The sequence below is a fragment of the Seriola lalandi genome, unplaced genomic scaffold (genome assembly GCF_002814215.2).
Source record: "Seriola lalandi dorsalis isolate HSWRI2012SDOR001 ecotype SW California unplaced genomic scaffold, Sedor1 jcf7180002054901, whole genome shotgun sequence".
In the NCBI taxonomy this organism is placed as follows: domain Eukaryota; kingdom Metazoa; phylum Chordata; class Actinopteri; order Carangiformes; family Carangidae; genus Seriola; species Seriola lalandi.
In genome coordinates, this window is record NW_019525453.1 from 6,319,028 (window position 1) to 6,334,063 (window position 15,036).

Consider the following 15,036-nt stretch of genomic DNA (forward strand, 5'->3'; position numbering starts at 1 on the left):
TTGCATTTGTGCAAGGTGATCTTTATTCAATTTCATGTGTTACTGTCAAACACAAACTTATACATTTTGACTATTATAATAATGAACATTTACCAGTGCATCTTCTTCTCAGTCATCCCTTTTATCCAGTACTAGTATGCTAGCACACTATTTAGTGTCTAATAACAGTCCAGCAGAAAAATCAGTGATAAGTGACTTTGGATCAAACATCACAATAGATTACCTCCAAACTTTGAAACAACATAAACATTGGCTTTTCTCAGTGAGTACACAGATATGCCATAAGGATTTTTTGCCAATTTCTGTAATCAACTGTGTTATCAAGAGAAAACACACATGAGCCCAAAACTGCACATAACATTACAGGTCTAATCAGAATATAAGCATACAGATCATTTTTCATCCGTATCAGCCAAAATCAAAATGGGTATTTTTATGAGACACAGTACAAATTCAGGTGCAAAGTAGCTTTTTACACATACCTATCTTGAGGTATCTTTCTTCTGTTGTTAATGCAACTTTATCCGTGATGCATCTGTCATTTCCTGTCCTGCAGTCTGAAAACAAACAAGATCTAGCAGTTATTTCTAAAATGGGAGTTGAAATTGCCAGGACATTGCAGATTCACATCTGTTTTCAAATGACCTAAAGAAGTTGATATCAGTCTCAGACCACAGATGTGGTGCTCTCCGGGTTGATTCGAACCGGCCTCGTGCTCTTCCTCAGGTCCTGCAGCTGTTTTGCCGGCTTGCCCACGCCCTCCTCGAACCTGCGCTCCACCACGGGCAGCACGGTGTCGTGGAGGAAGGAGGCGTTCTGCATGATGAAGGCCTTCTTCTCAGGGTCCTGCTCGCACCGGAGGCTGTAGTCCACGTGCTGCACGGCCACCAGGATGATCTCCCTCAGGCTCTCCAGCAGCACCATGTGCAGCTCGGGGAAATAGAGTTTCAGGCCTTCCTCCAGGAAGCTCATCATTTGCTTTGTGAAGGCCACGATGGTGTAGCTCAGGTTCACCCAGCAGTCATCACCGGTGTACTGCTCGAAGCTGCCCATGCCACAGCTGCGCATCTCGTCCTGCAGAGAAAAACACACATACGCTGAGGTTAAAACACCATAAACAGTGATTCGTAACAGCAATACACGACAGCATTTGTTGTTAATAAAACTCAGTACCTATGTGTTCACTGACCAACAGTCAGTCCCCCCCCCCCCCCCCCCCCTAAAAAGAAATTCAGTTTAAACTGATATAAAACAAACAAAGCAGCAAATCCTCACTGTTTTACTTGACAAATTACTTACAAACAACTGGATTATCAAAAATGTTGCTTACTAAAATAAAATAAGAGAAGACAAAACATGAAAAACAAACGCAGAAGCCAAACGCACCTTGAGTTTAGCCAGCGCCTCGGGGGTCATGAGGTTCATCCTCCTCCACATCTCCTCAGAGTTTCGGTGCTTTGTGGCTTCGATGATGATGTCCTTGTAGCTCTGCAGGGCCGCCTTGATGTCTTTGACCAGCAGAGACTGCAGGGTGAAGGTCAGGTCCAGCCCAATCTCTGTCAGCTGTTGACAATGCTCTTTAGCCACTTTAACACACTCTGCCGCTGTGGACAGGCTCTCCTTACTGTCAAACACCTGGTTCAGAAAGAAAAGGGACATTTTTTTTGCATATTCAGAAGACATATTGCAGTCTCTGTTTGCCATATGCCACAATAAATCATCTTTTCTAGCCTTCAAGAGCCTCCGACTTGATCTTTTCCTCGTCCTACCTGTTTGCTGAAGGCGTCCACAAACATCCTCATGGCTGATTTGGACCAGACCACGAAGGCAGAGTAGCAGCCCGTGTTTCCTGCAAAATCCATCTCAAACTCCTTGGCCGTCTCCAGCAAGCTGGTGAAGAAGATGTTGCAGAGTTTGTGGATGTAGAGCAGCGTGGCTCCCTCGATGCGAAGCTGCCGTATGGCCGTCTGGACTGCAGCAGCTCGGTTTTTCAGAAACAGCTCACAGGCTTTCGTGGACTGGCCTGCAACACAGGAGAAAAGTAGAAAACTATTTAAATTGAGTGCAAATGTATGACTTTATATAGTGATGTAGTCCAGATTTTTGATGTAATTCTAGATTTGGACATTTTAATCTGTCGTCAGGGTTATAGATATGATTGATGATACAAAATTCATGTCCTGGGAAATATTTCTGGCAGTTTCATGACATGAAGAGGTGTTTACAGTCTCTAATTACATACAGACTGCAACAAGTTTTTACAAAAGGCTGATTCTAATGTTTTTGGTGAAGGATCTTCATATTTGACTATTTAAAAAAAAAAAAACCTGAATGGAACTTAATATTCTCTACCATCATACAACAAACATGGCAGTGTGAGGAAGGTTTTGAGAAGATATTAGAACAAAATATACATAAATGTGCCCTTTTTAATACTCAGGAAATGTTGCAGAGTTTGGTTGGTGGTAAATCAAAAACTAATTACTTTCTGGGGCAATCTGGACTCACAACTTCAGTATTTCTAAGATCCATCTCTTGTGTATCTCTTATCATTTGTATTTTCCATCCTCTTCCTTCCCTCCTTCCTTCCTCTGTCAGTATGTTCCCAAGCTGTGATTTTGCTCATCCTTGATATACACTTTACTTGTATGTTCTAACACTAGAACTGTGTGTTGAGTTTGGTCCAAATAATTTAATGAATGTCCCACACTGTTGTGGAGACACTGTACAAAAATGATCCAATCTAAGATGTCTTGTCTGCTGTATATTCTGCACTAAATCCTAATGTCAAATATCATATTTATTACATTTGCCATTAAAAAACACGATTAGATAACTACGATAGATACTTGAGAAACTATTCTGACAGTATAAAAAAGTTTATAAAAGAAAGTTTGTGTTGTCAGTGCTCCGCAAACAAGAATCTTAATATGCAATTATCCTGCAACTGAGATGTTTAAACCCTGAGTGACAGAAAAAGATCTAAGGAGAGATACTCTTTACTCAAGTTAAAATGATTAGTTGATTAATCAGTTAGTGGATCGACACAAAATAAACCTAAAATTAGTTTGATATATGACTGTTTTGTCATTTTTTAACCAAAAACTGTGCAAATGTGAAACAAATGTGAGTGTATTTAGCTGACTTTTTGTTGATGTGTGCTGTTACTGATGAAAAAAAAAGAAGGACCTAATCTGATCAGCTGGGACACAGCCCGCCGGGTGGCTTTGGGTCCTCCACGAAGGGACCGATCTGGGGACAACTCGAAAACCAGGACTTCAGTCAGCTGCCGCACACGCTCATCCACCTTGGATCTGAGCTCTTTGACCTTCTGGGTGACCGGCTGGTCTTTGAGATACTCGTTGAGCTTGTCCAGCAGGTCCACAGCGCCCTCAAAGTCTCTCTGGGCGATGCAGACGTCCAGATCCTCTGGCAGCTCCTGGATCCACTCAAGGCTTAGGTCCACATTTTCTTCAGCATCAGGCGGCTGGTCATCTTCCTCATCGAAAGGATTGGTGGACACCTCAGGTCTTACAGGAGAAGTAGGGACCTCCTCCTCTTTCTTGTGCTTGTCCTTGGTGACTTTGTTCTTCTTGGTCTCGTCCAGGATCTCCAGCCACTCCTTCTTGATTTTGCTGTTTTCTGCCTGGAAGATGCGGCTGTCTGGGAACATGAGGATCTTGAACATGTCCTTCATGGGAGGATTGTCCTTTACGTTGACCACAGCGAAGCTCTCCAAGTCGTACAAGGCGTTGTATTTATACTTGACAGTGCCTCTACGGTTTGGCAGCCAGGTGGCGATTAACAGGCAGTCATTCATGAGGAAAGCGTGCACCTTCTGGATGGGGGACATGTTGTCTACATCAAACTCAACAAGGTCACCATTGTAGACAAGGTGCCTCCCTGGGGTGTCCATGATGTTTTTACCCCCTTCCACTTTCTCCAGCAGTGAGGTGAGCGTCCTCTGCTTCAGCTCCTCTGTTTCTTTGGGGAAAGCAGCTTGCATCTCTTTCGACGTCTCATCCTTGTCAGTGGACAACAAGGCCTGAGTGATGCTCTCCATGATGCTCTTCTGCTCTGTCAGGATGTGGCTCAGCTGGTACATTTCACTCTCCAGATAGGAAATCTCTTTAGCCGTCTCGATAAACTGTCTGTAGTTCTTGTAGACATTTTTCTTTAGGTTTTGAGCCGTTTCGTCGGCCAAGTTTTGGATTTTTTGACGGTGCTCCTGCAAATCTCTGTCGCCATCGGACTGCTGTGACAGCTGCTTCACGTAATTTTGCGGGTCGAAATTAGGCGATTCGAGCAGTTTCCGTAGTCGGTTTCCCGTTTCCGACATCTTCCGTCGCGCGGGTGTTCACTTACTAAAACAAAATGCTGACAAAATGGGTATAATTTAGTCAAGAGAAGAGTTTACAGAGGCTCCTCGGTTCATATCCGCTTTGCAACCCAAACAGGAAGCTGTAAATTGGTTAACACCCAAACGTCACGGCATTCAGGAAAAAAAGATGGTCAACAAATTTCATCAAAACAAGAATTTTTAAATGATACGTTTTCGTTCGTACTGGTTCGCACAAGCTAATATCGTTATTGATCACAGCACTTAAATTATAAACTATATATGTCGGACTTGTTATTAATTTTCATGAATTTAACCACTAAACGACAATAAAAAACCACGGTTGGATTTTATATTGGCCAACGACTTGAAATTAAAGAAGACTACGCATCCCAGCATGCACTCCTTCGATTTCGTCAGGTTCGTGAGAAAAAACTAGAGCGTAAACTATGCAATGGTATAAAGTGTAAATATTCAAGTAGTAAGTAGTAAGTACCAGTACCTCACAACTATACTGAAGTACAGTACTTGAGTTAATGTACTCAGTTATGTTCCACCACTGCACAGTCTTTTCCGTTAAATCCTTAGCGGAAATTGGTTGTGTTATGATCAACTAAAAAGAAGAGTTTTCAAAATATTAATGAATTTTAAATATATTTTTTTATTTGTATTTGGTTCAACTTTTATTAATTGTATTATGGTTAAATAGTTTATTGCTTTGATTATATTTTTTTGGTTGGTATAAATATAATATAATATTAGTTCACACTCCAGATCAGTGGGTGGCGGTAATGCACCCGGAAAATGTTTGCCAACGGCCACTATAACCAGAAGAAGAAAAGGAACTGTTGGCGACTGTTAGCAAACATCTTCGGTCGTCAAGAAGATATGATGCATTTTACGGTGAAATCATGACTAAAGGCAAAAGATTTTAACAGAAAGTATATTTTTAACAGAGGGTACCTCGGGGTAGCTAACTTGGGTTACTTCCATCGCCATTTTCCTTTCTTTCTGCCATAATGGATGAGGATTTTCTGCTCGCTATTCAGCTACAGGAGCAGTTTGACAGTGAATATGAGACCTCATTATTTCCATCAGACTGTTTTGAGGATAACGGCTTCGGACAAAGCAGTAAGAAACGAAAAGTGGATGCAGCCCCTGGAGGTGGCAGTGATGTTGTCCCCTACTTTAAGCCCGCTGCCCAGCCTGAGAGGCCGCTGTCCATCGTGGACGAGTCCTGGGAGATACTGGACCCCAGCCCCGATGTCAGAGCCATGTTTCTGGAGTTCAATGACATGTTCTTCTGGGGAAAACTCAGCGGTGTGGAGGTTAAGTGGAGCCCCAGAATGACACTGTAAGTCACTTGTTATGGTATAGCTTCTTGTGTTGATATTGCTGTAAGGCTAAGATCACCCTGATATCTAAATGCGGTAAAGTGGTGTGGGAGTAAGAGTGCGGGATGTTTTTTTCCCCACTGGGCTTCACGAAAGGCCTGTGTGTGTTGTATTTAATGTCTCTTTCATTTTGTCTTAGGTGTGCTGGTGTGTGTTCTTACGAGGGCCGAGGTGGATTGTGTTCGATCAGACTCAGTGAGCCTCTGCTGAAGCTGAGACCTAGAAAAGACCTGGTTCAGGTGAGGTGGATAGTTACATTGATGTAGCATTTTATCAAATCTAATCTCCTCTAATTCCTTTCTAACAATTTCTGTTGAAATATTTCAATTCGCAGATTATAATTTGTGCCAAAACGTTAATTAAGGGGGAATAATGACCACAACAACACTGAAAACATACACACAAGGCTGTATCTTTACAAAAGTAAAACAATTTAGTTTGAAGATTGAAATGTATATAATTAGTTTACTAATACTGGAATTAGAGGTTAAATAACATAACAGCCATAATGCATGAAGAGCTAAAGAAACATTGTTGGTTACATACTATAAAATACATCCAAAATAATTCTTACACACAAGAGAAACTCTTTCTCTGAAAGTCAGGACATATTTTCCTTCAGATTTCAAATTCCAACTGTGTGTTAGTGTATGTGATTGTATCTGGGATGTTTGTGTGTGCTCAAACATCCCATGTGCTCAGACAGATATTTACAGATGTTTTTTTTTTTTGTTTCCCCAGACACTCCTCCATGAAATGATTCACGCCCTCCTGTTTGTGACCCAGAACAACAGAGACAGAGATGGTCACGGACCCGAGTTCTGCAAACATATGAACCGAATCAACAAGGCCACTGGAACAAATATTACTGTAGGTATATTTTATTTTATTCATTTTAAGCAGTTAGCCAATATTTTACGTTATTATACGTTAAACAATAAAATAACCATCTGAAATTTCTCTCTGTTGTCTCATCAGATCTACCATAGCTTCCATGATGAGGTTGATGTGTACCGACAGCACTGGTGGCGATGCAACGGGCCCTGTCAAAACCGCAAGCCCTACTTTGGCTACGTGAAGAGGGCCATGAACCGGGCTCCGTCTTCTTTGGACCCTTGGTGGGAGGACCACCGGAGGACGTGTGGCGGGGCGTACACCAAGATCAAGGAGCCTGAAGGATATGGCAAGAAAGGCAAGAAGGACGGGAAGACCTCAGATAAGAAGGCCTCAGGAAATGGCAAGGCTTCAAGTACAACTACAACTACAACTACAGGTGATGCACCAACCTCTTCTATGTATTCAGCTGAAATAGATTATGTATTTTCCAAATGATGTCAACTGTGCACTGAAGACAGAACAAGTTGGTTGCCACTTCTGAAGAATGATCTCACAATAAAAGCCACTCTGTTTTGCACCAGTGAACTACTTTTCATATGAAGCAGCAGCCATAGGAAATATTGAGTCTGCATTAGCAGCAACTTATTACAGCTGTGATACTGCTGCAGAAGAGTGAACAGTACCGAGCGGTGCTGTTATCAGTAGGACAAAATCACTCGCTGTAATGCTGGATTACATACGTGCATCACTTCCTCTGAGCCGCTCGTGTATTCAGGTGGAATGGTGGACGCCACAACTAACATTAAAAACTATATAGTAAAGTAATTGTAGCATTGTATTCTTTATTGTATGTATATTGTCAGCCTTGCTACAAAGGTAATTCCCTTTGATCTGATCTAAATTACTGAATGTAAATACACTGAGTGGATATTGAAGAAGAAGTGCTGATCACAAGTACTATCAAAAATGAAGTCTGATTTAATGTAAAATTATAAGGACTGAGTTTCTATTTCAATTCTATTTCAGCGTATTAGAATGATTCATCTGCACAGACGACTCAAAGAAAAATTTGTTGCTTGACTCATAATTTGCTTCCTTTCTTCCATCAGGTTCTGGATCACAGGACATAAGGAATATTATCCCATTTAGTGGCAAAGGCTTCGTACTCGGAGTGAAGTCACAGTCCTCTACGTCTTCCTCCCCTTCTCACAAACCACCGGTGCCTGCTGTGAAATCCCCTACATCCAGCCCCGTCTCACCTCCCAAGAAACTCCCCACCCCTTCATCCCCAGCTAAAAGTCTCACATCTCCTGTTCGCTCCGGCCCTGATAAAACAGGGATCTCCGCTGCCTTTCGTTCCATCAGGCCAGCAGCATCCACGGGGCAGAAGCCACCTGTAAAGAGGTCTGTCAGTAATACGAGGGTTTTTGTCAACATCGGTGGCTCACCAGTCAGAATCCCTAAACCCCACAGCGGCAGCAGTAGCCTGGGAGCAGAGAAAATAAAGCAAAGGTCCATTGAAGACCTTTTCAACAGCATAGGTGTCAGGAAATCAGTTGGGCATTCCCCCTCAAATACAGAAACTAAAAGAGATTCATGGACATCACCAAAGAGTACCACGAGTGCTGCCTCTGCCTCTTCCTCCTTTCCTAAACAACAAAGTTCTTCCTCTGCCAGCACATCTAAACCTAGTCCAAGCAAATCTAGTCAAGGCAGCCCTGCTAAACCACTACAGTCAAAATATTTAAATCATTCCAACAGTGACAGTACGCTAGGAGCTGCCGGTGGGGGTCAGACATCAAGGAAGAGGCCGTGGGACGACCGCAACAGCTCAGCCAGCATCTTTGACTTCTTCCAGAAAACCTTAGGCAGCGATTCAGCAGCAGCATCGAGGGAGTCAACGAAGACAAAAACACCTGCAATGCAGCACAGAACTGCCACCACCACCACCACCACCTCCTCCTCCTCCTCCTCATCTTCCACTACATCTTCTCTTCCTTCCTCTGCAGCATTGCACAGCGTTACCTCCACCTCCACCTCCACCTCCTCCTCCTCCTCCTCCTCCTCCGCGCTGATGGTCAGCTGTCCTGTGTGCCAAGCAAAGGTGCAGGAGTCAAAGATCAACCAGCATCTTGATTCCTGCCTCTCGTGAACAGGGAGGAGCAGATTGATAAGGAGGACAATGCAGAAGAGATGTTGCAATAAAACCAACTTCAGGAAAGTCAATAGAAGTTTCAGGGATTTTGCTGTTTTGATATTGGATATTCAGTGTTATTACAATTACACTTTTGGTTTTAAAGCATTGGTTGGATGGTTTAACCACGAGATTGGATTGTTTTTCTTTGTGGTTGTCAATATTAATGATAATCCTGCCATCACGAGTGCCTGTCTGACAGCTCGTGCCTTAGGAAACCGAGAGAACAGGAGGGTTTAACAGATAATGTACGTTAAATTAGTTTTTATTCACATCAGGTAAAACAAAACGAAGAGAACACAAGTAAATTCTGGTAAAAGTTTCACCCGAATCCTTAACACTGTTGTTTTAACTTTAGAATAATTCATGGATGGTGATTCATACTCATGTTATTTTTTATCACACTGATCAGTTCTGTGCTAATCTTATGAATTATTTCACTGCAGAGCTTCCTACATTGGGCTGGAATACATTAAAAAGCTATGACATTTGTAATGCAGTGAAGCAATTGATGAGATTGATCAGTATGATGATACCGGTTAAGGTCTAAATTCACAAGCTGCAGTGTCGTGTGTGTGTGTGTGTGTGTTCGTATGTGTGTGTGTTCATGTGTGTGTGTGTGTGTGTAGAGAGAGGTTATTTTTGCCTCCTCTGCGGGTGGATGCTTGTGGACTGGTTCCTGTAGTCTGAAGTGTTCTCCACCTCAGTTCTGCATCTGCTGCCCTTCAGGCAGCACGAGACGCCGACTGACCTCTGCTGATCTGCGGGAATCAGATTTCACACTCGCTAGCTATTTATTTCAACACCGCGCCCATCTTGCACTTCATCAGTCAGGTCGACAGTGGAAAATTTGAGGACGGCTTAAAATGTTTTTGCTAGCTTTTATTATTTTTAGGGAAATGTTTAAATTACTAAATGCAGATTTTTGACTGCGAAAACATTAGGATTTTCTATGTGTGTTGTTTTATGTGTTGTTGTTGTTTGTTTTAAAGGAAATTGCTAAAAGTTTTGTTGCCAAATAAAAACTTTTAATTAAAATAATTTTTATTTACAAAATTTTTACTGTTCCATTTACCTGAATGTTTTGTGTGGAGTTGAAATTATGCCAGGACCTAACAAATAATCATCACTCCTGATGCTAAAAAGTGTTAAGTGTAATAATAAATGAACACTTAATGCACTCATGCATGATCAAATATTCACAGCATTAGTTGTTGCTTTGTTTTCTTGTGAAACGTTGGATTCTTTCACCTCTTCAGGCCTTTAAACCTTAAAATCCTTCGAAAGAGACAATGTGTTTGATTGAACTTGTCACAGCTCATGTTGCAACTAGACACTGATTTGTTTTGTCGGTCATAAAGGTTTGTTAATCTCGGCTTTAGGCAAAGCCAAACTATCTTAATTACTTTACATAACCTTAAGTGATTTAAAATGCAACAATGAAGTGGTAGTGGTCATTTTTAGCACTATATTTCAGGTGAACAGCCATTATTGAGAATAGTAACATTAGTTGTTTATACTTGTGTCAGTGTTGCCTTAAGCAGCTTTAACCATCTGTTTTCATTGCGCAGATTCTTGGAAAGTGCATCAAAAAAAAAGCCCAGACAGCTGTGCGCACCCTAAACTGTTCATAATGACAGGGGGCTTCCAGGAGACAGGGAGAGCAAGGCAGACCTATAAGTGGGCGTTAGCAGAGCTGGTGGGTGAACAGAAAGAGGGGGAGGAGGGTGAGGCCAGAGGTCAGACAGCGTGAGGCCAGCTGCTGATCAGGACTACGCCTTCCTGTCCCTGCAGGCAAGACTGGAGCAAAGCCAGGGGCAGTGACAAAGCATGTCGAGTACACCCATCCCATTTCAATTAACCACAGTCTGCTGATGCTGCTGCTGCTGCTGCTGCTGCCGCCGCCGCACACATCTTTCATTACCATCTGGTTGCACATGCATCACCCTCTGAAGTGATAAATACATCAGGGACAGAAAGTGTAGGTTTTCTCTGACGCTCGAGATACTGAGATGTCATGAAGAATAAGAAAAGAAAAAAAAAACATTTCTTACAGGTCGTGTTTTGTTCTGCACTCGGAAGTAACAGCTTACAAGGAGCATTTAAAAGCAACACAAAAGCAGAACATGACTTCTTGCCCTCTGAAATGTAATGGTGTGGAAGTTTAAGGTAACATGGAATGGGAATCCTCAAGTAAAGTAAAATTACCTCAAAATTGTACACTACATGTATTTTGTTACTTTACACCATTGACTTCCAAGCTCGGAAGTAGAGGTTTACAAGGAGCCACTGAAGGCAGCATGCTGACTATTGCACAAATTAGTCACATAGCAGTGACAAGTTACTGATCGTTTCCTGCCAACAGCACAAGGAGGAAGTTGTTTTATTCATCCAGTGTTTCTGCAGCAGGAGGATGTAAGGTCACTTTGGGTCACCATTGGACCTCAATGTACCAGTCCTGTGTTGTTGTATTTTTATTGTACACATGGCTTCCTTTTTTTTTGTGATTTCATACTCTAAAACATATCAGTATACACCCACTGCAGCACTATAATTTCTATAACTCACACTGATCCCATTCCTGTTGACTCAGGGAGGAAGCTGTCATCATCATCCTCATCCTCTCCCCTGGAGCAGCTGTTCTTACCGGCCACTCCTCTTTCCTGACCTGCTGTACACTGACGCATTATAGGAAGATGACCTATTCCAAATGTAGACATACACACAACCTCCTTCCCTCCTTCCTGTCAAACCTATTGTCTGTCTTTGACAGTGATACATCCCAGACAAGCTCCAAGTTCAATGCAATTAAATTCTATTGTTTGTTGCAGCGGTGAGGCAGCACTGAAGCAAACTTTTGGGTAATTATGACAGGTGTCTGTTATTTATTTTCAATCAATCAATCAATCATTGACTCCATAAAATGACAGGAAGTAAAAATGCCCATCACAATTTCCCACAGCCAAGGATAAGGCCATTACATTGTTTGTTTTGTCCCAACAACCGCCTAAAACCCAAAGATATTAAACCAACTGTGATATAAAACAAAGGAAAAGCAGCTGATCGTCATGTTTTAAAAAGCTGGAGTCAGCTGATGGCATGTTGGTGTGGCATTTTGCTTGATAAATAACTAAATGATTAATTGATGATCAGAAGTGTTCAGTATCAAGTATGTCGATCAACTAAAACACACAATAAAAATAAAAAATACAATAAGGATAATTGAAAATAAAATGAAGACACAAAATAAAAGACAAGCAATGAGAGAATGTGTGATGGGAGAAGTGGTGTATATATATATATTACATATATACTGTAATTTTTTGGCCTTTAGGCAAGCTATTGCATTTCCAGGAGGGACATAAGCGGATATCTTTGGACCATTATTAGCCAGCCTATGCAAAGTGATGCAAACTCATTGTGCTTTTTAGCAAGGCAGATTAACACCGCCCTGCTATGGTTACATGTATCCCCAGGGGGTGCCATCATACGCCTAATCCTTTGATCGCAGGCAGCAGTGATGATGATGATGATAATAATGGTGGCAGTGGTGGTGAAAGCTTATAGAGGGGTCCTTCTGCTCATAAAATCCCCAGACAAAACAGATTGACCTTGATCAGTCTCTTTAAACTGTGCAGATGTGGACTGTCAGCTGATGGCTAATTGTTTGGAGAGCATGGAATAAGCCGCACAGCGGGGGTGTGGTGTTTTCCAAGGGCAAATATAACATATGATACTTTGTTGATTGAATATGAGACACATAAAATGACCTTGTTAGTTGGTTATCCATCCCAGAAAACACCTATTTAGCAGTATATAGAGGAGTTTTACTTTGAAAGTCAACACGGAGCATTCACTACTTAATTTATGCAGGTGGATTTAAATACAAATATGAACCTGTGATAACTATGAATTCTTGTCATTGACTAAATGTAGTAAAAGGTGTAAGAAAAAGTGTGTTCAGCATCAGTGGATAAAACAATAGGATTGTGGCTAGCTAACTTGACTGAAAACACCAACACAGAACACAGTCTTTCAGCTAGCTAGTTGATGCTAAATTTCTCAATAAAACACCACAATGATCCATATACTATTACACATACTGCTGTAGCATCACTGTATAAACTCTGAGCAGTAGCTAAAGCATTTTATCCAGCACGCTAATGCTAACAAAGACAATGCAATGGTATCTTAGAAGCTGGATCAAGAGAATGTGTAGATTTTCACTTTTTTTTTTTAAGCTTAAAAAGTGACTAAAACAATTATTTGATTATCTGAAAATTGCCAATAATTTTCGATTATCCAATTATGTCGATCAACCAATCAATTAATCATGATAGATCTAAAATAGAGCTAAAATGAAAAACATTTTCTTTAAAGAATTCATGGGTTAATCCAGGATTAAAAACACTTTCAAATCTTAAAACACAGTTGAATAGTTCCTCCCTGTGTTACAGTATATGACACTCCTACATTGTTTTCAACCAATACTTTGATCTATGAAAGAAAAATATCATCAAATCATTATTCTGGCAAGAATTATTAATGTTTTTGTCTAAGCTGTTCGAGTGAAATGAGTCTTATATTATTCATTTAAGCAGAGTGATTAGGAGAACCAGGCTTCAGGCTTCATCCATCTGCCTGACTGTCTGTGTGTGTCTGTGTGTGTGTGTGTGTTTGTGTGTGGTATAGCACATGCTCCTCTCTCTCTAAAGAGCGTGTGATGCTTTTGTGTGTTGGTTTCAAGGTTATTGTTGTGTTATTGTTGTGTCGGGGCTACAGGCTGGGGGGGCGGGAAGTGAAGCCCACCATCTGTCCTTTGTACTCAAACTATTGTTCCGCACACACACTCCTGTCATGACTGCAAACACTCTGTCTACACTCTGGTGTCATGTGGGGGAAATCTTTAAATTTGTTTTGTAATATTTATATATCAAATGAACACAATCTTCCATTAAACCAATAGGCAGACAGTTAGTTTACTCATTCTACTCATTGTTTATTAATGATTCAGTTTGTCTTTATATAGCCTAGTGTTTCATTTAGGGTTTACAATGAAGTGTAAAGAACTCATTTTTATTTGGACTTATATTAACTTTTTCTATTGATTATTAATTTAATTCAAAACTAAGTGTTTATCAATTATCAATCAGCAAGCCCAATATTTAAAATTGATGATATATCTTTCTATATCTTTCAACTGTTCTGGTTTTCAAATCACTTTGAGTAATGATAAAATATATGTAATACTAAATGATGAATCAATAAACATGATTGCTGAAACAAATTAATAAAAAAGCAAGAAAAAGGAGATTGTTTTCCTGCCTCAAAGTGTTGGGAGACGCCCAGCAGCCAGGAAGCGGATTTTACTGCTCAGCCACAATCCAGAAGCGTCAAACGTACAACAATCAATCATAACAGAGCAGAAGTTAAGTTTCAAAATAAAGGCCCAAGAAAACCTCCTTTCCAAGCTGTACAGTACACAGCAATGACGTTACAGATCAGTTAGGTTTGATCTGGTCTTGAAAGGCCAAACAATTTAGATGATAGATTTATTGTTTCAGCCAATTTTCAAGTAAAAATGTCAGACATTTTCTGGTTTAACTTCTCAAATTTGATAATTTGCTTTCTTTCTTTGGCATTATGCAATATGTTTTAGATTTGGACTGACAATCAAGTCAAGCAATTTCAAGATGTCAATTTTGGGCTGTGAGAAGTTTGGATGGGTGTTTCTCACCACATATTGACATTTCATAGACTACACAAATAATTAATCATTTGAGAAAGTAACAGAGAGATAAATTGATAAGCAAAAAATTATTATTATTAGTTCATAGAATGTGTTTTAATGGTTTGGAATATATTTTACGATGAAAGGTGTGAATATCTTGATTTCTTTTTTTTTTATTGAATTTTCCAAGTTATATACAAAAGAAGCATCCCAACATAACCTACAATCAATTGAATTAGCCAAATCATATCATCGGTGGAGACAGTCATTGTTAGGAACAAACCAATGCTGGGGGGTCAAATAGCACACTGGCAGACCAACTGGCTTTATGTCTACCCTACCAACCCCTGAATCAACATCAAAATTTCAGCTTCATATTATGATATGGTCGTTGTGTTCATTTTTGCAGAACCCACAAATTACATGTCAAATAAACCATTATTTCACGCAAAACACACACCACTTTCACCAGCTTTTATTGTGTTATCGTACCAGGAATCTAATGACATCATTACGCCCAGCTTGACGTGGCGTCGCTGGC

At 40.6% G+C, this 15,036-nt stretch overlaps 2 protein-coding genes across 3 annotated transcripts; one reads left to right on the top strand and one right to left on the bottom strand.

Moving 5' to 3' along the window:
* On the bottom strand, window positions 1-4,470 carry exoc8 (exocyst complex component 8). 2 transcript variants are annotated; one of them, XM_023430279.2, is made up of 5 exons: window positions 3,190-4,470; window positions 1,770-2,023; window positions 1,387-1,635; window positions 646-1,074; window positions 1-557 (listed from the first exon to the last, which is right to left on the bottom strand). In XM_023430279.2, the coding sequence occupies exons 1-4, from the start codon at window positions 4,337-4,339 to the stop codon at window positions 667-669; spliced, it is 2,061 nt and encodes a 686-aa protein (XP_023286047.1). In that variant the 5' UTR covers window positions 4,340-4,470; the 3' UTR covers window positions 1-557; window positions 646-666. The 2 variants fall into 2 exon arrangements, with proteins under 2 accessions (XP_023286047.1, XP_023286046.1); XM_023430278.2 differs by having other exon boundaries at window positions 1-1,074.
* Window positions 4,471-5,091: 621 nt separating this feature from the next.
* sprtn (SprT-like N-terminal domain) lies at window positions 5,092-9,966 on the top strand. The gene is made up of 5 exons (XM_023429995.2): window positions 5,092-5,693; window positions 5,873-5,972; window positions 6,475-6,603; window positions 6,712-7,006; window positions 7,680-9,966. Exons 1-5 carry the CDS (start codon window positions 5,359-5,361, stop codon window positions 8,720-8,722), a joined length of 1,902 nt encoding a protein of 633 aa, XP_023285763.1. The 5' UTR covers window positions 5,092-5,358; the 3' UTR covers window positions 8,723-9,966.
* Window positions 9,967-15,036: the final 5,070 nt, after the last annotated feature.